The 23,183-nt window shown below is 38.8% G+C and overlaps 1 protein-coding gene across 7 annotated transcripts; it reads right to left on the bottom strand.

Annotated features, from left to right (window-relative positions):
* LOC308189648 (natural killer cells antigen CD94-like) lies at positions 1-22,060 on the bottom strand. Of its 7 annotated transcripts, XM_080579900.1 has the most exons (8): positions 21,738-22,060; positions 18,366-18,464; positions 14,517-14,632; positions 6,052-6,150; positions 4,646-4,732; positions 4,198-4,352; positions 1,650-1,762; positions 1-1,287 (listed from the first exon to the last, which is right to left on the bottom strand). In XM_080579900.1, the coding sequence occupies exons 2-8, from the start codon at positions 18,407-18,409 to the stop codon at positions 1,167-1,169; spliced, it is 735 nt and encodes a 244-aa protein (XP_080436026.1). In that variant the 5' UTR covers positions 18,410-18,464; positions 21,738-22,060; the 3' UTR covers positions 1-1,166. The 7 variants fall into 7 exon arrangements, 6 of the variants coding, with proteins under 6 accessions (XP_080436026.1, XP_080436028.1, XP_080436029.1 ...); XM_080579902.1 differs by lacking the exons at positions 18,366-18,464; positions 21,738-22,060 and adding an exon at positions 8,733-8,931; XM_080579903.1 differs by lacking the exons at positions 14,517-14,632; positions 18,366-18,464; positions 21,738-22,060 and adding exons at positions 8,733-8,931; positions 9,570-9,955.
* Positions 22,061-23,183: the final 1,123 nt, after the last annotated feature.

Genomic DNA, 23,183 nt, shown 5'->3' with positions numbered 1-23,183 from the left:
AGCATTTTTTTTTTCATTTATTTTAGGGAAAGTTTCCAAGTACTAAGGCATATACAAACAAACAAACATACATACAAGGTGTATATACATATATATACAAGGAAAGTTTGCATATGTGATACTAAACAGATGTCTATTTCCATAAACAGAACTTCAAAGAAGTCATGCAACAAAACTCCACTGAGAAATCTGGAGATTTCATTTTATTCTAGGAAGTATGACAAGTACTTTGATAATACATGTCATGTAGTATGTTCCTTGGGCTCCAGAGATCCCAAACAATGTAGATACAACAGAAGAACATAAGTAAAATTTGTGGCGATAGATTGCACATTAGCTTGAGCTCTCATTGAATGTAGCTCTGAATGGAGCATGTCATTGCTATCCTTGCTGTTTTTTGTATAACAATTTTTTTTTTGTATAGCAATTTTTGTATAGCAATTATATTTACGATAGCACTGAAATTATATTTGGGTAATATTTTATTCTCACTATGACATTTGGCTCTACTTTTCAAAGAGATTGCTTCCAGGGATTCCCTGTACTCTACTAACAAATGTCCTTTTGTTTCTATAAATATCAGTACACATGCAAAGAGAATTTTATGGGTAAATAGACACTTGTGTTCTTTCTCTATTCCTATATCTCAAAAAGGGGAAGAGCTGGAAGAACAGATTTAGGAATGAGGGCTTGACTAGGCAAAATGGTAAAAAAAAGGTTTATGGGTGTACTAGTTAGTATGTACAGTAATTCAGTGGGTAAAATCATCAAGAATGTAGTTGGAGTGGTTTATGACTAGCAGGTGTAAAATGCTGAGGAAAGAAGAAATTCTGAGTGAGGCTTAAGAAATATAAAGATCTAAGAGAATGTGTGGTTGACCTTCTAGACAGTCATGCAAGTATCATTTCTTGACTGTAGCTAACTCTCTAAAAGTAACTCCTATGTTTTTAGCTTTTAGCTTGTAGATTTTTTCTCTCATTCAAAAGCCTAGGAGATAAAATGCAGGCAAAGAGAAAGTTTTGTCTCTACCAATCTATCTATTTGAATCACCATTCTGAGAAAGCTGTATGATAAACAAACTAAAATAAAAATACATTTAAAACATCTGGTTCCTAGAAATGATATATAACAGTGACAGAACCTGCATCCCTACTTGCAGTGCTTCTTCAGGCAAAATGAATAGCACCTTTCTCACAGATCCAGAATTGCTTTGTCAAACAGGAGTTACTGGCATAAATAATCCGTCCATATAAGGAAGCGCAGAAGATGTGTTCATATAACACTGTCCTAGAAAATTAAAAGATATGGATTAATAATGTCCTACTGACATCATGTACTGTATATCTCTATATTTGGATTTGTAGTCATAATGATTTGCCACTGGAATGTAGAGTTATTTCTCCTTTGGAGATATTTTATTTCTACTATGTTGCCTTTTGGGGTCCAGGGCGTGTGACTGAGCTATAGTTTGTTACCCATTTTTCCTTACACAGGACAGGAATTTGTAGTCCTATAGCAGATTAAATGATATCCATGTTCCTTCATCACTGCACATGTGGCAAACATGGGAAAAAGGAATCATAAATGTCATGGAGTTTACTGGAGCCCAGAGGAGAGAACCACGCTGGTCTTAAGTTACGAAGGCTTACCAAGTTTTGGCTTCTCTTGAAAGAGCTGTTCCATCTTCCCAGTACCAGCCATTCCTTTCAGAGATGTATGATAATCCAACCCAATAAAACTGTGAATCCTGTGGCAGAGAGACCTGTAGCAATGGGAAGATCATCACAATAATATTTCAAAAATAATACCCAAGATGTATATCTTCCAGCTGAGAAGGTTCTGCAGCCAAAGGAGACAACTCTTACTCAATAGGTAACTGTTTCTATGCTTGTTTTCCATGAAACAGTGCTGACTGCTCTGATTATAGAATCATTCAAATATCAGTTATTGAACTGTGTCAAGACAAATGTACCCCGGATCTGCAAAAGAACTGTTTTTATGAAGAAAAAAAATGTTTTGTCTCGCCTGCATTTAGGTATCTACACTGCCTTTATGTATCTACAGTTTGGATATAGACATGGGAACACTGTCAAGGCCCCAGTTAAGGTCTGCAAAGATATGGCCAACAGAGCCAGTGGAGCTTGAGATATGACCCATCTCATGCAGTGGGAGTGGTACAAAATAGTGACTGTATTGTAGATCTCCCACTGTCTGCAATGGAGCCTAAGAAAGTAGCTTTGAAGTTGCAGACCACTTACAATATAGATGCCTGATGTTAGGTGAGATGAATCCCAGCCTAGAGGGCAGATTCTGGTGCCTAAACATAGGCCTTTAACACCATTTGAGATAGCTTAAAATTTCAAGTTTTCACATATGGCTGATAGACAAGACCCAGAACCTGTGTCTTTATGAAGCACTACTTGAATGTGAAAGAGGACAATGCAGGTCATCTCAGATTGCACTAGACACCTATGCCTAGGAGCCTGGATCATTCCCTACATGTCCAAGTACTACCTAAGAGGTTCCTCATCATCTTAGCCTGTTCAGATCCTCCATATACTCTGCTACTGCTTATTAGCATGTTTAGGGACTCATTCAAAATCTAAAATCTACAGGTGGCTTAACCTGGGCTAGCTTCAGTCTGACTCCAGTTGCATATACCAAACATGGAAGAAAAAGCAAACACCTAGACGTCTGAGATCCAATGACCCAGGGATTTATATTTCATACCAAAATTATCTCGTGAACTCAGTGTTGAAGGTGTGGTGTTCAGGTGTTGCTCAGCAGTGTGAACCAGGATTCTGAGCTCAGGATCACAGAATCATAGAGTCACTTAGGCTGGAAAAGATCTTTAAGATCATCAAGCCCAATCATCACCTAACACTACCAAGTCCACCACTAAAACATGTCTCTAAGCACCCCAACCACGTCTCTTAAATACCTCTAGAGATGGCGACTCCACTACATCCCTAGGCAGCCAGTTCCAATGCCTAACCACTCTTTCTGTGAAGAGATTTATCCTGATAGCCAATATAAACCTTCCCTGGTGCAATCTGAGACTGTTTCCTCACATCTTGTCCCTTGTCACCTGAGAAAAGAGACCAACATCCTCCTTGCTGCAACCTCCTTCCAGGTAGTTGTAAAGAGGGACAAGGTCATTCCTCAGCTTTTTTTTTTCTTTTTTTTTTTTTTTTTTCCAGACTAAATAGCACCAGTGTCTTCAGACACTCCTTATAGAAAACTCCTGTTTTCTAGCCCTTTCACCAGCTTTGCAGTTCTTCAGTGTTGGTAGACTCAGTTATAAACCACTTCTCCACTTTTGTGTCTACCTATCTGATTTTCACTAAAAAAAAATTCAAATGGGCAACCTTTATGCTTTAAAATAAAAGAGAATTGAGAACCCCCATCTGAAACTGACTCCATATGGAAAAAAGAAGAATTTTCAGGGAACCGTCTTTCCTTTTGAAAGTTTTAGGTAGCAAAAAGCAAATAAGGAGGTTTGGACTTTGTATAAGCTTAATAGCTGGTGAAACAGAAGTTCCCAGGTATATGTGTACAATAAGTGAAAATATGGTCCTGCCAACAAATCACAGATTTTTAATTAGGTAGCAAATATAAATAAATAAATAAGATTACTCAAAACTGTTAACTCCCTAAATCTTATTTAGTCATCATAATATAATCCTCTTCAGTCTAGCCTTTCTGCCATCGTTAATGTCAATCTATGAAGGGTGTAACACAAGGACAAAACCCAACCTGTTTACTGTCACTTTGCACAGCACCATGGTGAAAGACAGCATGAATGACAGCACAATGGTTAATCGGCCATTCTAGATCAGGTGTAGATGTGGTTTTGATGCTAGGAGCCCTCAGAAATAAAACTTATGGAGAAAGATAATAGAAGTATGTATTTTGCATGCTGGGAGTCCCCTCCAAGCTGCTATAATGCAATTTGTTTTCTCTGTGAAAACCTAGAGGTAATTAAGGTATTTTATAAAATGTTTTATTTTATTCTTCATAACACACAATTTAGAAATTGTTTCAAGACATGAAAATCCTGTAGCTTGCAGGAAGACCACTTGACACAGGGAAAACCAAATGAAGGCACTGTAAATGACCAAACCATTTTCTGCCCGCCACATTTCTTGAAGTTAAAACACACTTGATGTAAAGGAATATATGAGGTTAAGGCTGTACCATCTTTGCTTTTTCTTTCAGCACAAGAAGAGTAGAGTTTCTAGAGGAACAGAACTCCTGGCTTTCCTTCCATGTTTTCTTCTGCTTTGAAATGTAGAAGCAGCTGTCAGCTCCACTGCTTTGCCAGCTTGCTGGACAGAGAGCACATTTTGTTTCTAAAAGTCAGAGAGAGAATATTATGCAGATCTGCAAGGAATACTAGGATTTTAACTGATGGTTTGTCTGGGAAAAGAAGATTAAGAGTAGCCACGAATCACCTGAGCTTCTGGGGGGCCTGTGAGAGATGAGTTATTTTGAATGTTAACATACACATATCCACATCTCAAATACTATCACAGTTAATAGCAAACAGTAGGTGATCAGATTATTTTCCCTGTGATTGTATAGTCTCTCAGGCAATGGGCTCTCAAAGGGGATGATTTGGGTTTATTTATATAACCACTTTTACCATTGTTCTCTTTCCCTTCAGAACACAATGCTTCCCTCATTTCCTGCAGCTTCTTTCCTTCTGCAGAATCCTTGGGAACCTGAAAAACTGAAGTGAATGAAAATTCTTATCAGAGTACTTTCTTTAAAGAGTTTTAAATTGTAGCTTTGGGCATTCTTTTACTATCTGTTTGTTTCATTTGCAAGTTGATTTGTGTGTGTACATCATCTTCATTTCATTCCTTTTTCAAAGGGGAGAGGAGAGGAGAGGAGAGGAGAGGAGAGGAGAGGAGAGGAGAGGAGAGGAGAGGAGAGGAGAGGAGAGGAGAGGAGAGGAGAGGAGAGGAGAGGAGAGGAGAGGAGAGGAGAGGAGAGGAGAGGAGAGGAGAGGAGAGGAGAGGAGAGGAGAGGAGAGGAGAGGAGAGGAGAGGAGAGGAGAGGACACTTTCAGCCAAATGCAAATTTATTACATATGCATTTAATAACTGTCCACAACTACCTGAAGAACACTTACAAAGAGGGAGCAAAACTGCCCTGGACAACAGAAAGTGATATAACAATGGGCAACGACTGCCACAAATTGAGATTTGCTCTATTCAGGTTGGACACTAGGAAAAGTTCTTCACCACAAGTGTGGTTCAGCAGTAGAAAAGGAAGTGGTAACATCTCCACTCTCAGAGTTTTTCCAAAGTAATATAGACAAAGCTACAGATTATATTATCTAGGGTTACTGATAGTCCAACTGCCTCTAAGCTAACAGTTCTGTGATGCTACAGAACACCCTGAGTGTCCTTGGCATTTGCAACTGTTTCCCTCCCCCTGAAAAGAAGCTGGAGACTCTATCTCTGCTTCCATAAGCAATGTGCCTTCACCTTCAATTGTTAATTGAAATGTTTCTACGGAAAATCTGTTGTAATCTTTGGGCAAATTCACCAGTCCCTATACTTTGATACATAGATTACATCATAAAATTGTCATTCCTGAAAAAAAACAACAACCTGCAATCCAAGAAAGAGGGAATGATAACTGAAATATTCCAGTAACAGTCACAGGGGGTCACTATTACCCAGCGTAGCCGAGAGGATGAATCTTCTAGCTATGAACACTGGGAATCTGAGAAAGGGTGCAGTCTTTTACTCCTCGTTTACTCCTTTAAATGCAGTTTCGGCTGTTAGTATGGGAGTATTGTTGCAACTGGAAGCTTTTCTGGAGGACAGTGTGGATGGGGTAAAGATTGTAAATGCAGATCAAGGTTATCTGGAGTGACTTGTGCAGATGCACAGTGGAGAGGAGATTTGATAGGAAATTGCTGTTCTTGCCATACTATTTCCACAGGTCTTTGCAGGAATGGTCAACAGGGGCAGATGAAGTAGTAGTACTGCTGGGATTCACTCCCATAATAGTACCCCAGGACAGCACAGTACTTACACAGGAACAGCAAGGCCACCAGCCCCATGAGCAACACCAGGCTCAAAATGAAGAAAGCAAAAGCCACTGGCCACCTTTTGGCAGATGAGGCAGAGACTCCTGGAACAACAACAACAAAAACACATTTAGCAACAAAAAGAACAGTTCTCATCACCACACAGTGATATTGCCTCCTCTCTGACATAACCACTTCATATTTATCTCTTCTGCAGAGCTTCTTTTTTACTTATTGCAAAGTTTTTATTATCGCTGTCCTGAATTTCCAGGAATTTTTTATTTGTTTGTTTTGAGAAATATTAGTCTACCCACTGAGAATATTTATTAACTGAGGCTCTAATGCTTCAAGGCAAAACCTTGTATCATGAGGAAGGAGACCAGACTAGATTTTGCAGTTCCTGTAGTCCTGGAAAGAATGAAACAAGCTCTAAGTCTCTCCACCTCAAATGGGAAAAAAACAAAAACAAAAAACAAACAAACAAAAAAACAACCAACAAACAAACAAACAAAAAAACACAACAACATATAGTGTTGGATATAAAATTAATTTGGGGCACTGTTATTGGAATTTCTAAATATTTGCAATGTTTCAGCCTTAAACTGTGCATCTTTCTTCAGGCTCTTTCTTCAGATTTCTATTAGGGTTCCATGTCTCACCAGTAATGTAGTCCTCCAGAAATTCACAGCTGACTCTCTCCCAATTAAAATATTTTCACATATGTTTATAATTCTTTTGGGAAGTGGTGCTCTGCAGTTTTCTATAATACTCTTCCCAATCTGTTCGCTAGTGTTCAGGCTGCATATATCAACAGTTATTATTTGAGACCAGTGTATCAGAGCAAGCACGTCCAGAGAAAAAGCCTTTTGTAAGGTGAGAAGAATTAACCTCCAGAGGTGCACAGATGTCCGTAACTCAAACGTACATAGCAAAAGTTGAGGGAGATTGCCCTAACCCTCATTGATCAATGCAATTTCAAAAGACCACAGATGACACTGCATTGCAGACTGATGTGCTGCAGGGTAGACCTGCCATTTCTAGGGTCTTAGACATGTTAGAAATTAGCTGTAAGTGTAGCAGAGCTCAGGAAAGACCAACATCAAGTCCTGTACCTCTAACAGTGCAACTCCATGCACCAGTACAGGTGGAAGACTGACAGGCTAAAAAGCAGTTGTGCTGAAAAGGACTTCAGGGTCCTGGTGGACAAGGTGAATGTGAGCCATCACTGTGTCCTTGTATCAGTGAGAGCTGACCAGCACTGGGCTCTATTGGCAAGACTGTAGCCAGTACGTTGAGTGAAGTGGTTGCTGGTCTACTTGGCATGAAGCCACATCTGGAACACTGTGTCCAAAGTGGAGCTTCCCAGCTCAAGGGAGCTGTCAGCTCACTGTAGAGAGTCCAGCAGAGGACCATCAAGATGGTCAAGATAGGTGGCTGAAGTACCTGGGCTTGTTTAACCTGGTGAAAAGGATGCTAAGGGTGGACCTAATTTCAGTCCTCCACTCCCTAAAAGGGCTTTATAAATGGAGCTAGACTCAACTCAGAAGTCTAGAGGAAGGGTATAATACAGCAGTCACAAGATGCATTAGGAAAACTTCTGCTTAGATATGAGGAAAAAAAATATTCTCCTTCAGCACTTGGAACAAATGCCCAGAGATACTGTGAGATCTCCATCCCTGGAGGTTTCCAAAACTCAAGTGGACAACACCCTGAGCAACTTAATCAGACATTACAGCTAGTCCATTCAAAAAGCAAATAGTGAGAGGTGAGCTATATAGGTCCCTCCTAAACTAACTTGTGCATAGGTCTATCTACTTTACATGACCTTCATGCGCATTGAGAAGCCATTTAAGAGTTTCCTGAGCTTGCCACCTCATTTCTTTCCAGGAAACTCTGCCTTTATACCTGACTTCCTAATATTCATCCTTAGTTTTCTGTCTCCTGCTTGTTAACAGCTTCTCCATCCTCCTTTTCAAGCAATCATTCTCAGTGGATAGCCCTAGATCTTTTCCAAACAGTATCAGATTGATATTAGTTTAGTCTTTGACTACTCTACTCTACCCCTAAATAGCATCAATAATACTTATTTCACACATAAGCCTGATGGTTAAATTCTGAGCAACAGCAACTGTGTTCAAGCTCACCTTTTTATGGGCTCAGATATTTCATAGGCACAATTCACTACCTTAGTTAACTCTCAATCTGGTTATAGAAACATTTTGAGCATAAATAAATAAAAATAACCCCCCATAAGAGATTACATTCGCTATTAGGCCTTATAAACAGGGTAGTTTTAGAATTCCAATGGCTGAGGAAACTGCTTCAATTTCCAAAGACTGCATTATCTGATAAAACTATAGTGCCTTCCTCTCTTGCAGTGCCCTGCTGTTATAAATGAGTTGTAACAACAACAACAAAAAAAAAGACCACAAACAAACAAACAAAAAACCTATATAAAGGTAAAATTTGTCTTCTGTATTAAAGCAAATAGGAAAAAAATAATAACTGTAGTATATATAGATCTCAAAGACTTCAGAAAAAATATCTTCTATGATCAGACACTACAGCACACAAGACTTCATTATTATTCTCTGTGCTGTTTCTATGAGCTTTAATTAAGAGTAGACTATGTAAATTCAGGTTACATCCTGACTTAGATAGAAAAATAATTTTCATCTGTACTTACTGTCTACTGTACCACAACTGACTGGAGCATTAAATGCAGGATATTTGTTGCTGTTTGAATATCCACGAGTAATAACTGAAGCTGGGGGTCGTAAATTTAATGTGGTGTAGCCTTCCTCATCCTCCATCTCCAGCTTGTCACACTTTTTTCTGGCAACAGCAGTACTTGGGAGATGGGGCACTCTGCAGCAAGACCAAAGCTGGAGCAATGGGAATGGTTTACATTTCAGCATTTTCAGTGAAACCACGAAGGAAGCTGGCTCTGTTCTGATTACTGTGTCATAGTGAAAGTGTAACACATTGAAAGCATGTTAAGAAGATACAATTACTCTGTCAAGGATGGGTAGTAATTTCTTCTTGAACATGAAGACCAGGAGTCTTGGTTCCTGACTGGAGCCTAAGACTGTTTACTTCAACTACCTATCTGATCTGATCCTGTAAATATAGCAAACATTAGGATTTTCTACCTCCTTGAAATACAATGCTCTCAAAATAGTTGCTATTTCAAGTTATGCTGTGAGAGATAACTGTTTAAGCATCAGAGCACAAATACAGCACAAGAGCTGCATTGAGAGCAATAGGTTGCATTTCCAAACGCTATTAAGAAAGAAATGAAAAATGAAATTATTTTGCAAACTTTCACTGAAATAAATGCTACAAATACAGTCAATGGTACTTCAAGCCATGCTCCTCTAACTTCCATGTGCATATTTAGACTGGGATCTAGTTACGAAGATCCAGAAAGAGAACCATTAGGGGAAAATCCTAGTCTCTGAATCTGAAAAAATAATCAAATCAGATTTAGAAGGCAAGTAACAAGTGGAGAGGATGAGAGTACCTGATTTATCAAGAAAGGCTAACAGGGATCTCCATGTATCTTGGCACTGAATTCTGAGTGATTATGACAGATGATGTTTGCTTTTTTATGTTAAGAAGGGCTGTGAGCAGGCAAGTAGGAAGTCTGCAAGTTAATACATATACATCCTGGGAGGTGTGCAGTCAATTCTGTGGGATATTTTATAAGAAAAGAGCTTTGCTCCTCCCCAGACACAACAGAGCAATATGTGGAGCTGAGAAGCATATTTCAGGAGCAGGGGTTTCTCTTCTGAGGGGTGAGAGACTGCCAGGTGGAAAGAGCTTAATAGAAACCCTTTAGCAGAAAAGGAAGTGAGTGATACAGCACTGAGATGGAAGGAAGGAAGGAATGAAAGAAGGAAGGAAGAGAGAGAGAGAGAGAGAGAAAGAAAGAAAAAGAAAAAGAAAAAAGAAAAAAGAAAAAAGAAAAAGAAAAAGAAAAAGAAAAAGAAAAAGAAAAAGAAAAAGAAAAAGAAAAAGAAAAAGAAAAAGAAAAAGAAAAAGAAAAAGAAAAAGAAAAAGAAAAAGAAAAAGAAAAAGAAAAAGAAAAAGAAAAAGAAAAAGAAAAAGAAAAAGAAAAAGAAAAAGAAAAAGAAAAAGAAAAGAAAAAGAAAAAGAAAAAGAAAAAGAGAAAGAAAGGAAGAAAGGAAGAAAGGAAGAAAGGAAGAAAGGAAGAAAGAAAAAGGAAGAAAGGAAGGAAGGAAGGAAGGAAGGAAGGAAGGAAGGAAGGAAGGAAGGAAGGAAGGAAGGAAGGAAGGAAGGAAGGAAGAGAGAAAAAGAGAAAGAGAGAGAGAGAAAGAAAGAAAGAAAGAAAGAAAGAAAGAAAAAGAAAAAGAAAAAGAAAAAGGAAGAAAGGAAGAAGAAAAAAAGGAAGGAAGGAAGGAAGGAGGGAAGGAATGAAGGAAGGAAGGACGGACGGATGGACAAGAGAGAGAGAAAGAGAGAAAGAGAAAGAGAGAGAGAGAGAGAGAAAGAAAGAAAGAAAGAAAGAAAGAAAGAAAAAGAAAGAAAGAGAAAGAGAAAGGAAGGAAGGGAGGAAGGGAGGAAGGGAGGAAGGGAGGAAGGAAGGAAGAGAGAGAGAGAGAAAGAAAGAAAGTTCAAAGTGTGGAAGAGAGAAGAAAAACTGAGCTGACAGGATGGTGAAACCAGGAGCTTGACACGATTGATATGGCCACTCAGCCTGGGTCAGAGAAAGGCAAGGCAACAATGAGAATCTCTCTGCTGTTGCAGGGTATGCAGAGGTCAGAGTGCAGAAATGGCTTATCCATCCTCACTCTCTATCTCGAGTCATTTGCCTTTTTCCAGTGCTGAGCTGTAGTCCTTAAACATCTTCAGACAGTGACTGACTCTCTGTAACAGAGCAATTGCCCAGACATGGTGATTCATGTTGTGGTGACATGGTGAGTCAGAAGGAAAATGCAAGAGAGGAATTTCTGTGGTAGCTGTTCCTGTTCCTGTGTAAATTTCAGAGTTTCCTGTTTGCAAAATAACAACAGAATGGAAATACACTATAATGACTGAGCTGTTCTTACTATCTTCTTGTGCAGATGGTAGATTTTTTCAGAACAGAAATACTTCTGGCTGCATGTATAGCTTGAGTTATGTTATCCATATGCAAAGAGAAGGTGTGAGGGAAAAGCTGGGAGTAAAGGATATTTCCAATTGGTTTTCCTATACAGGCAAACACAAAAGGTGTAGCGTTCAGTGTGTATTCATGATGCCTTCATAATACCTCATGAGTGCCTCATACTAAATATGGTGCAAAAATACTTGTGCATCAGCCCTGAAAATTTTGTTTTGGCACCTTAGTGTCAAGGGCTTTTCTGCAGATAACTGGGAGTCAAATATGTCTGTGCTACTGCATTAGGCCGCAGTTTTCCATGACTAACCTCTTCAGTCTTTACAACAACTTCTCAAGCACTAAATGAAAACCCTTTGCAATAACTTTTCTCTCATATGATTTTCAGGAGGGAAAACAGGATGTAAAAGGCATTTTCCTGTATTATTTTCATAGATCTGAATTCAATAAGCAGCCTGATGAATTATTATTTTTATTATTGTTATTACAGAGTCACCCTTTAAAATAGATTCTGCTGCAAGAATAGAAGTAACAGTTTGTAACAAAGGCAATATGATGAGGCTTCGCCATCACTCTGTCCATTTAATGATCCAGGAAGGCAAAATTTCTTGTTTCTTCAGAATAAAATGACAAGGAAGATAGATTAAGACAAGAAGTTTTGGTCTACATTTGAACATAACAGATGTGTAAAAGTTATCAGAACAAAATGTCTCTATTAACTAGAATGTGACCTTGCAAATTGCAATAGCTAGAGTTTATCACTTGGGAGGCAGGAGGAGTAGATTTTAGAAAAGTGAAACACACTGCTGTGTACAACTGATTCAAAAATGCCATCACAACCAATACATAATCAGCAAATTTCTAATATCTCTCCCTCTGTAAGCAAAACTTTCTTTTAATGTAAAATACAGTCAGACAATGCACCTTTAAATCCTACAATGTTTCACCACCACCAGGATGTGTCCTTTGCCATCTTCAGCCTTGCTGGACTAGATTTTTCACTTCAGTACTGTGAACAACTGCAGTAAATGGTAGGACACTGCCTTCCCTCCTTCTTCTCTGGAGTGTTTTTGTTTGTTTGTTTGTTTGTTTGTTGATTGTTTGAGTGTTTTAGTTATTGTTTTTTGGAAAGAAAAAGCTAGCTGCTTCTGTTTTAGTACACTAGTGCACTGTGAAACTACTCTAATCCCAGCTGCCTTTGCAGTAACAGATACAGTTCCTGCACCACAGAGTGGTTTTGGACAAGAAGTAAGGTCACCTGAAAGACCAAGGCCACAGAAAGGTACGACGTAGCCTTGTGGCTTCCTATTGTGTGGACAGCTGTCAATCTCAGCTCATGTCTGTCTTCAACAAACTTTCAAAAAAAAAAAACAAAACAGGATTCACCCGTCTGCTCTTAGGCCTATCTCACAAATGAAGAAACATCCTAGAAACACCTTTTCTGTTACCTTGCAGTAACTCTGTTGTTAGAGAAAACAAGATCAGACTTATTTGTTTATTTATTTATTTGTGGCGAATTATTTATGCCAAAAGGCCCTTCATTAGCAAGAGAGGATGTGGCATGCTCAGGACACCTTCCACGTCAGATTTCTCATATATCTAATATAAACACCAAGAGACACTCTGGGAAGTCACTGGGCAGAAGATCTGCATTTTCACTGCAAAAGACAGGAACAGGTACAAAACAAAATGAAAGGAACGGCTATGAAATGTTACCACAGAGATGTGAATGATGAGTTACCATTATTCATATTGTTCAAGAACACCCTGGCCCACCTTTTGAGAATAACTGTTTGTGTGTTGTATATTCCATCCTAGTAGCGTATTAAAGCAGTCAGACCAACAAGACCTCAGAAGCGTGTCCTGAATGGAAGCATTTAATCTTCATCATTTGTGTTATGTTACAACTACACGGTTATGAACCAACAAGTGGTATTAGGGCTGTTATCAGTGGATGGTGGTAGGAGCAATATCTTTATACGTTTGCCATTATACTGTGTTTTTTTTTTTTGCTCTTGGGCAACCACTTTTGCCCATTTTGTCCATCACTGATGTTGGCTAAAACGGAGTAATAGTTTGGCCATTTTGGAACTGGAACAACAGGCATGGTTTGCTCCTGGAGCCCATCACCATAAGTGTTTCCTTAGTGTGAAGACATTTTTACATGTGTCTGAAAGAGAATGAAAATGGGAAAATGTATTAGGTCTGACCCAACATATTTAAATTCTCATGTGATAAATTAGAAAAAAAAATCAGCTGTGTCGAACATCTTCTAAATATAAATATTCTCATAATCCTCTTGATCTGACAAGCCATTCCTCTTGCTGGTTGTTGTTACGTCGCTGCAATTGGATGGCAGGCTTTTCACAGACATAGTAATTAATTTCATCACATCGATGGCTGTATATGACACGATTGTAAATATATCCGCAGAAGTGGGTAAGTTGTAAATTATTTGTCCTAGGATGGAAAAATCTTTATTATTTCATCTCACCTCATTCAAATTGTACATTCTCACACTTTTCAGAGAGAGCCATCTTTGCAAGAAGTCCTCATTTATCTTTCACAAAGAATACATAACCCTAACAAAGAAACAAAGAGTTTAGCAACATAATGCAACAACACCTAGGAGGCTGGCCTTGTCCTGAATATGCCTACAAACACTCCTAGCAGACTGTAAGGCTGGATTCCAAACCTTCGCTGTACCTGACAGTGAGAAACACTAACTGCTGGGTACTGAGTGTAGAGTATCAGTTAAGAGATCACTGTCCAATAATGAAAATTGGCAAAGCAGGCTGGAAAGCAAGAAGAAAAATATATTGTATTTCTGAAATAACATGTTAAACAGAAGTAAAGTGATTCTAGAAAATAAATGGTGCCTTATATTAAAATAAAATAAAATAAAATAAAATAAAATAAAATAAAATAAAATAAAATAAAATAAAATAAAATAAAATAAAATAAAATAAAATAAAATAAAATAAAATAAAATAAAATAAAATAAAATAAAAAGCACAAAGCAAAACACTTTTCTCTTGGAGTTTTTTCCATGTGTCCTCACTGAAACAAGATGTCAAATACAAGAGAAATGTATGACATTTATGGTCAGTCTGAAACTAAATTGTGAATAGAAACTTCCAGGCACCTTTTTTCCCGCCAGCACTAGTGCCTAGATCAGCCTAGAATCAGTCCTGGGTGAGGCTAAGAAAAGTCTGAAATGGAAAAGGAAGACCCAGAATACACAAAAAGTTGCATAGAAGCTGTCTATCCTATGTTTTTTTTGGTGTTAGAAGAAGCGAGAGTAGCATATGGGTGAGGACCAAATTTATGTACTGCATTATTAAAACTTACCAAGACTTTTGTTCTTCTGTAACAGTTGTGTTGTCTGCCCAGAACCAGCCTTGCTTTTCAGCTCTAAATGATAATCCAAGCCAGAATGTTTTTCTAGGAATTTTTTTAACCATTTCCTATGCAAAGTAAGAATAATTCAAAATAGATATTCAAGACATTGTCACAGAAGTTGCAAGCATTGATGGAAACTGCTCAAAGAACATAAAAAAAAAATATTGCTAACCTATCATGACCACTTCTGCTCTTAAAGGAAAGGTCTACTGTCCAAAGAGAGATGATAGGAGAGCTACTTTTAATCACAAAGATACACTTACAATCCTGAAGGACAATGTCACCCTTATCTACCTGATTTAAACCCTTTGAGAGAAACACTGGATCATTGTTCTCCCTTTTAATTATGCATCATTCCTCCCCTTTTACTTTGCCCTTAGCATTTTTCATCAGTGAAAAGAAAGCTGCTCCAAGGAACCATTGGGTTTGATTTGTGAAACATTTACATGTGACTGCATCATCATTTACTTGTTTCCAAAAGCTGAAACATGACAAGTAGAGGAGGTTTTACAGTTAGGCAGTTAGTGATATTCCCTTCTTAAAAAATTCTCTTACCAGAACAGGTAAGAAGATAAACTGAAATGATGCTGACTTTCTCCCTCCTACTTGAGGGAAATCTCTGAAGATTTGAATTTTTTTTTTTTTTTTTTTTTGTTGCTCTCCTCCTTCACTTCCCATTCTTACTCCTATGGCATTTCTCCGTTTTCTTTTTTTCTTCATCTCTCTTGGTGCCCTGATTAAGAAAGGTAGAACAAACTGCACCTCTCAATCTTTGTAGTAACCAATTTGAGATGAGAATAAAGTTACTTTCCCTTCATTCTGGGGGAAACATTGCACCCTGCAGCTCAGCGAGGGGAGAATCGCCATTGTCATGTGTTGGAGGGCAGACAGGCCAAGCTCTGACCACTAGCTCTTGGGATATATTTTCTGCCTTCACTTCCAATAGGTGTGCTGTGATCTTGTGGTAAAAGCATTATTTCAGTCTACACCTGGCATTTTATCTTCCCACCCAAGTTTGTTTTCACTTACTAAAATGTTAGGCCAGACTTCAGCAACTCATTCCCAAGTGTTTTCATCTTATTTGAGAATGAGACTAATTCTGGTGGAAAGAACTTTCACAAAACAGGGATAACTATGGTTTGTCTATTGGGAGAACAGGTTGAAAGAGGTTTTCACACTTACATCTTAGCAAATCCTTGTAAGGATCCATAACACTTGTTAAATTAATGACTAAACAGACATAAACCTACTTTCACCAGTCTTTCTAGTAGTAAGAGCCACAGCAAGCCATGGTAAGATGTTTTGTTGCTGACCACCAGCATCTGGAAGGGTAGCATTTTGTGTGGCAGTGGCAAGATCTATGTCTTAGCCCTTGCCAGAGCAACATAACCACTGCAGAAAATGTCCTGCTCAGCTCACAGTGCCATTTAAGAAAATGACATGTGAAGTGCCAGGGAACTGCTAACTTCATAGTCCCTCTGCTGTGTAATGGAAGAACTGGGGCTGTCCTAACTTACAGGGTCTATGCCCTCTACCAAACTCATCAGGCTAACATTGCTGTTCTTGCAATAGGGCAGCTTCCTTCATTCTAAAGAGTCAGAAAACAGGCCATACCAGCTTTGCCGTATCTTTTACCAGCAGAAGAGTAGAGTTTTGTGAGGAACAAAACCCATTACTCTGTTGCCATGTCTTCTGTTCAGTAGAGTGGTAGTAACACGTATCACCGTCACCTGGCCACTTCCAGTTTGTAGGGCAGAGCACACAGTTTAGATCTGGAAAAGAAAACTGTCACTTCATTGCTGCTCCTAGGCTGTCCTTGGCATAATATCATTCTCGACCTGTGGCAACAAAATTCCTATAGAGCAGGGATGTTTGTGGCTGTCCTAATTCAGTCAAAGTCTCAGTGTGGTCCCAGAAGGTTTGGGTAATGAAAGTGATGAAAACTTAATCACTGCCCATCTCATTCCGTTAGGCCTTGAGGGAGCTTCAGGTGTTGCAGATGAGATTTATTTCAGGATTCTGCAGTGGTGAGTTCGCTTCAAGTGAGTGAACCCATCTGGATTCACATTTTAGTTAATGGAAAAAACAGGTGTGAAAAACATTTTTTTTTGTCATTTCAGTTGTCTTTCTTGGGAGGAAATGGACTGTATCCTTGCACTGACAGTTTCTCTTCATTGACTAAGCAGGAATCCTAGACAGTTAGTTTGTATGTTGAACAATATCTGTACAAATGAAATGAAATCCCCCTTCTCAACAGTCACAACAGGATTTCTGACTCCTCTGAATGTAGTTTCTGAAGGCAACTGCTTCTCTCACTGGCTCGTTGTCAGATGCCACTTAAGTAACTGAACTGTGGCAAACTGATTTCACAAACAGTTCTGCACTGGACACAGTCAGGAGACAGAGTAAATAAACTCTCGGGCTGTTTTAGCTGATGCTTCAGCACACATCATCTCAGACTTTAGGAGATTTCTGTCTTACCTGGGGAGACTACTAGCACACTGTCCTGCCTGCGGACTTCTGTTTGCATAGAGTGGAGTAAGTTGTTTAACTCTCAGACATCACTGTAAAATCTCTAACTGGGTTTGTCTATTAGATGCAGATAAGCATATCACAGAGGTCACCAAACTAGGAGTAACTGAACTGGCATGTCCACAAGGCATCCCATATAACCTCTTTCTTATGCAGACCAAATCCTGATACCTAGGTACTGCTGCCAAACTCAATGCCAGTGTGCATCTGGCCAGGTTGGGCCGCAGGAACTGCATGGAGGCAGACATGATCATTGCCTACTTTCTAGGTGGTCACATCTGAGAAGACACAGACTCATATGAGGAGGCAGACCTGAGTAGACACAGAAGACACACCTCATTTTCTTCCCTGTCACATTGAAAGCCAAAACCTCATGGAAACATGTTAATTTACCATTATTTTGAAGATCTTTTCTTCCTCCCAAGCACAGCTGATTTCCAATTGCTTGCAGCATTTTTGAGAAATGTGCATGCAGATCATTCTTTGTCACGTTGAGGTCTCTAATCTGTGTCCTGTAATCCTTGGAACCTTGGGAAACTGAAACTTACAGTAAGAACTCCCTGTACTGTACACCAGGGAATGGCTTAGCAGGTTAGTAGGGAAAAATAAACCATATGAGAGATATTCCTCCCTGAATGGTTACTTGTAAGGGCTGCTGAGGTGGAGAACATTTGCATAGTGTATTTCTACAGCTATGGCTGTTTGACTAGTGGAATTCTATTTCTCATTTGGCCATGAATGAATAAAAAAAATCAGTGTCACTTTTAGCATATATTTCCATGGTATTGTTTTCCAGGCTGTGCTTCTTTTCTAAAAACATGAACTTCAGCTCTGGATCACACATTGGAATTGTTACAGATGTGAAATAATGGAAACAGCCTCTTTACTGTGATACAGAGCTTTTCCCTTCCCTTCAGATCCAGAATTACTCAAACTTGTCAACAGCAAATTAACCCATCATTAGTCAGTACAGCAGGATTGTGAACACAGTTTTAAGGAGACCAGACAATGGCAGCCACAGAAAGCAGTTAATCTCCTATTCCAGTTCTTTCCAGCTCCTCTCCTTATTGCTCACTTCTAGCCTCATCACATCTAGAAGAGAACAAAGATGCTGTGGCAAGTGAATATATCTGGGAAGGCTGACTTGCTGTTGTCTTGGTTTGCCTGTTCTCAGCTGAACCAGAAATTGCACCTGAAGGAGATGTCAGTCTGATATCATTCAGTAGCTTGAGCCCCCCAGCGAAAAAAAAATGCATTGATACTTACATAAAATTGCCAGAGTCATCAGCCCCATCAGCAATGCCAGGCATATTGTGATCAAAATCAGGACTACTGGCCACCAAGAGTGGGATGAAGTGGGAAGTCCTAGGAATAATTCAGTGTTGAATTGGTATTGTGATACTAAGGGAATGGTGAACACACATTAGCTTCATTAAATTCCAGAGATCTTTGTGATGTGTTAGTCAATAAATCATTGCTTTCTACATTACGGTAGTATATTCCTGCTGCAGAGTGTCTTTGCACACAGTAGAAGATGGCCAGACAAGGTAAGAGAGCGAGAGACCACAACAATGCAGTGGAGAATGTGGACAGCCTCAGTCCTTTACAAGGTCATAAACTGTGAAATCAAGGTATTGTGAATTTTAGAAAACAGATTACTGAAAGCTGAAAACAAATATGTACTATATTGTTGTGGCAATTTGTGATGTGCAGTATATTTCTGTGGTAATCTGGTAAATTTGCGTGCTATAGTAAAGTCCCGTGGCAATTCTTGGTATTTAAGGTTTCTAGCTAGTATTTCACAAAAATGGGAAAGCACTAAATCCAAGGCAGATATTAAGTTTGCCACAATATAAGCTTTGTGGACAGTTGCAAACAGCTTGACTTAGTACAATAAAGTCAGTAAAAAAAAGAAACATGGAGAAGAAATTGCTAGTCTAGAAAAGTGAAAGGTGGATTTAAAATTGGACAGTGAAGTGCTCAAGGAACAGGAACTGAAAGGATGAAGGAACAGGAGTGGGAACTATGCAGAAAAATGTGCAATCTGTGGTCAACATCTGTGGTGAAGCAAGCCCAGGCAGAATGTAATACAAGACCTCACACTGTAGAAACCCAAGCTGAGGAACTATAACAATCGAAAGAAATTCAAACACCAGATGTTGTCTTGAACTGTGGCATAGTACTCAAAGTGTTGATCCGCTTGTGCTGCATCGAAGGAAGTAAAAACTTCCTTCAACATGCTGGCCATGATTCTGCTCATGTAGCTCAGTAGGTAGCTTACAATGAAAGCATGTTTGCAATAATAAATCACTGCTTGACTCATATTTAACCCCTCCATTCACCATAAACATTCCAGCAGGGCTCTCCACAGCCAGACTGCTTCCCAGTTTGTATCACTGACTGGGATTAGTCCAGCCCCACTGCACAAATTCATGCTTCCCCTTGTGGAATTTGATGGAGTGTCTGCTTACCCAGTCCTCAAGTTTCTTAAGGTTCCTTTGTATTGAAGTTCTGTCATTTGGTCAACCACTACCCCTGATTTAGTATCATTATAAATTTGCTGAGGACATGCTCAGTGTCATTTTTCAGGTTCTAGATTGAACACTATTGTCTCAATATCAACCCCTGAGGTATTCTGCTTATTTCTAGCCACCAAACAGACATTCAGACATCGCTTATTCCCCTTTGAGCCTAGTAGTCTAGACAGATTTCAACCCACCTCACAGCTCACTATCCAGCCTCTACTTCTTCAGCTTTAAAATGACAATATCAGTAAGAGACACTGACAAAAGTCTTGCTAAATATATATTACATCTTCCTCTCTCCCTGCTCCCACATTTCATCATAGAGTACAACCCCAGTCTAGAGAAGGGCTATAAATACTTAGTATTGCATAAAGGTAGAAATACCCAAGCCATTGAAAAAAAAAAAAAAACCAACAAAAGAAAAACTCTTCCCTTCTGCATTATTTTGCAAAGACTGATCTCACAGGCAGTGAGCAATAAAAGACAATTGGAGATAAAGCCTGCACAGGAGAGTCATATGCCTTTCACATCCTAACAAGACATAAGGATACATTGACTGCTGGCACATGTATTTTTTACAGTCAAGGTGCTTCTGTACATGTTCTGAAGCTGAATATTAGGTATCTGGAGAGCCTCAGTAGTAGAAATTTAACTCAATAAGGCAGGCTGATAAGTAGACTAGCATGAATTGGAGTTAAAGGGCAAAAATAAATTGCTCCTACCCCTACAAAGTTACAGTTCCAGGCTGAAGACTGAAAGCATTATAGCCCACATTCCTTGAAACATTTAGATGAGAAGAAAGATTTTATGGTCTAATCATGAGGTTTCATATATAAATACAAAGTATTTTCTAGAGAGCAGTATGAATTAAGACCAAGGAGTAGTTTTAGCTTTGACTGTTTTATTTGAAGTATTGCCTTAAGAGTTTCTTTAGGTAAAGTTCCATGTAAAATACTGTGCAACCTCACACTACTACTGCTACATCTGGCACAGCCAAATGATCCTTGGACTAGGTCCTCCTTCCTCTACAGTAGGCCTCTTGTGGTCCCAGAATGGATAGATTTATAGATTGTGTTTTTTGTTTGTTTGTTTGTTTTTCCTTTCCTTTTTTCCCCCATATTGATGTTTGTAAAATAATGGACAAACTTTGTTGTGCCCTCTCAGGATGGGGCTTTCTCATGAAATATGTTTTCCACTCTGGGACACAGTAAGAGTACTTCTAGGGACATATGAGGATATTGCTGTCATCAGATGTTAAAGAAAAAGAAGACTAGAGCTTAATGCAAAGAGAGTTGAGGGTTTTTTTTGGTTTGTTTTCTTTTGTTTTGTTTATATGTTTGCTTTGTTTTGTTTGTTTTGTTTTGTATGTTTGTTTGTTTTAGCCCCTGAATTATATTTTGGAAATGTTCAAAACTGTAACTTAAGGAACACTGCTATTTTACAGAAAGTCCCCTACAAAATTCTCTTTGAATCATAGGTATCTTGTCCTCTTATCTGTAAAACTCTGCTCCCAGAGCCTGACTCCACAAACAGCTCGCACTTTGTATGTCGTTTGTGCTCATCAGCTGCATCATTCAAATCAAGAGCTCATCGTCACAGACACTTGTAAGCAATTTGACACAAAATTATGCAGAACTCCCAGAATTTAAAATACATTCAGTGCTTTAATAAATATAACCATTTCAGAGACCACTGCATTAATTCAGGCTAGAACCTAAGGAGAGCAATCAAGTCAATTAAAGTTATTTGATTTCTAAACCTGAATGTAAGCATAAGAAGAAATTAAATGGATCTGATAAACTTTAAAAATTTACTGAAGTTAACACTTTTGAGGTTTAAACAATTAGAACTATTTGTAGAACTTAGTATAACTCTCACTAATATACATTTTCATGAAATAATAAGATAATTGTTTGAGGTACACCTTCCAAACTCTGAAAAGTTCAGGCAGAAATGAAAGCAACAAAAAACAGGACACATGTATAACTAGTATAACTCTTCTGAGGGTAAAAAAGCTAACAAAGGCCCATTGGGCATGCAATTAAGTTAAAAGTATTCCCCGTCCCATCTACATTAGCAAGAATAAATCATAAAAGCTTAATAGATACTACACCTTTTTCCTTAGGAACTTCAGGCTCTGGGACATTATTCAGCTCATTGCAGTTTTCAAATTTCAGATTGGCATATATTATTTCATCTGTCATAGCTGGTAAAGCTGGAGAAGCATCAGAACAAAAAAGAAGAAAAAGGAACTAGCATTTGCAGCTAGTAAGCTAGGAAGAAAATCTACCCCTTTGCAGAGTCTCCTTATACTAACAGACACAAATGAAACAGCACAGACATCAAAATACATCTGAGCTTCCTCAGTTTGGATACTGCCAAGCAAAAGTTCCTCTCACTGATTGCTATATTCTCTTTCTTCCTCTTTACCTCACTTCTACCCTCTCTGACTGTCATATATTTCTTTCTGCTACTACTGAAGAAAACACAGACACCTCTTTATAATTCTTCTGTTTTTATTATAACTTTGTTTTTATTAGAACTTTATTTTAGGAAGATAGCATTTAATTCCATATTACTTCAGGTTCAGCCTTGAAGCAAAGAATTGAATAACATGTTTTAAACCTTTTGGCTGTCCATTAATTTGGGCAGCTGTATTCAGCAGCAGAGTTGTGATCATGCTTTATTTTCTGTATCCTACCAGAATGTGCCAATAGTAAACCAGAATGTGAACTTGTATCTTAAAGCTAGCAAGACGCACTGTTGTCAAAAAGAACTAAGCACTTCTGTTTGATGTTGGAGCCTCATTTTAGATGTTTCAGACTTGAAAATACTGAACTAGAAGGACCTACTGACAAGGGCCACATCTTAGAAGATTATTTTTGCTCACTAATCTGACACATTTTTTTTTCCATTTTTGGAATACATTTCTTCACTTCTCATTTCTTCTCCAGATCAATGACATGAGGAAAAGCATACAGTAACACTCAGATTTTGAGTCTGCACAGTGAAGTGATTCTTCAGGAAAATATGTTTCATAAATCTCCCTCACAGGGATGGACACAGCTGTAGAAACTACCTTTCTATGAGGTGAACTAACAATCCTACAGGGGAAAAAAAGTAACAGGGGGACCTACTTAGCCAAGGGGGGAGTTCACATTACATTTTATGAGAAATTAGCCAGATGCTCCATTGTTTTGTGGCTCCCCTGGGTCCACTGGTCACTACACTTCTCTGGAGAACAGTGATTCTTTGCTGTCCTGGTAGGGCAGTGTTTTGCTGTATTATTTCCAGGGTGATTGTGGAGTCTCTGAATATCTCTGAATATTCTCTGAAGATATTCAAGGCCCATCTGGATGCCTACCTGGGCAACCTGCTCTAGGGAACCTGCTTTGGCAGGGGGGTTGGACCCAATGATCTCTTGAGGTCCCTTCCAACCCCTACAATTCTGTGATTCTGTGAGTCTGTGATTTCTATTACCCAAAGACTGTCCTAGGGCAAAGTTTGTAACAGCTGTCATAACCAAGACCATAAGACAATGCCTTCTAGAGCAACAGCA

This window comes from Anser brachyrhynchus (assembly GCF_964034855.1).
Source record: "Anser brachyrhynchus genome assembly, chromosome: 1".
NCBI classification, from domain to species: domain Eukaryota; kingdom Metazoa; phylum Chordata; class Aves; order Anseriformes; family Anatidae; genus Anser; species Anser brachyrhynchus.
Note: the sequence above shows the minus strand (reverse complement) of the source record. Positions and strands in the feature narration are given on the sequence as shown.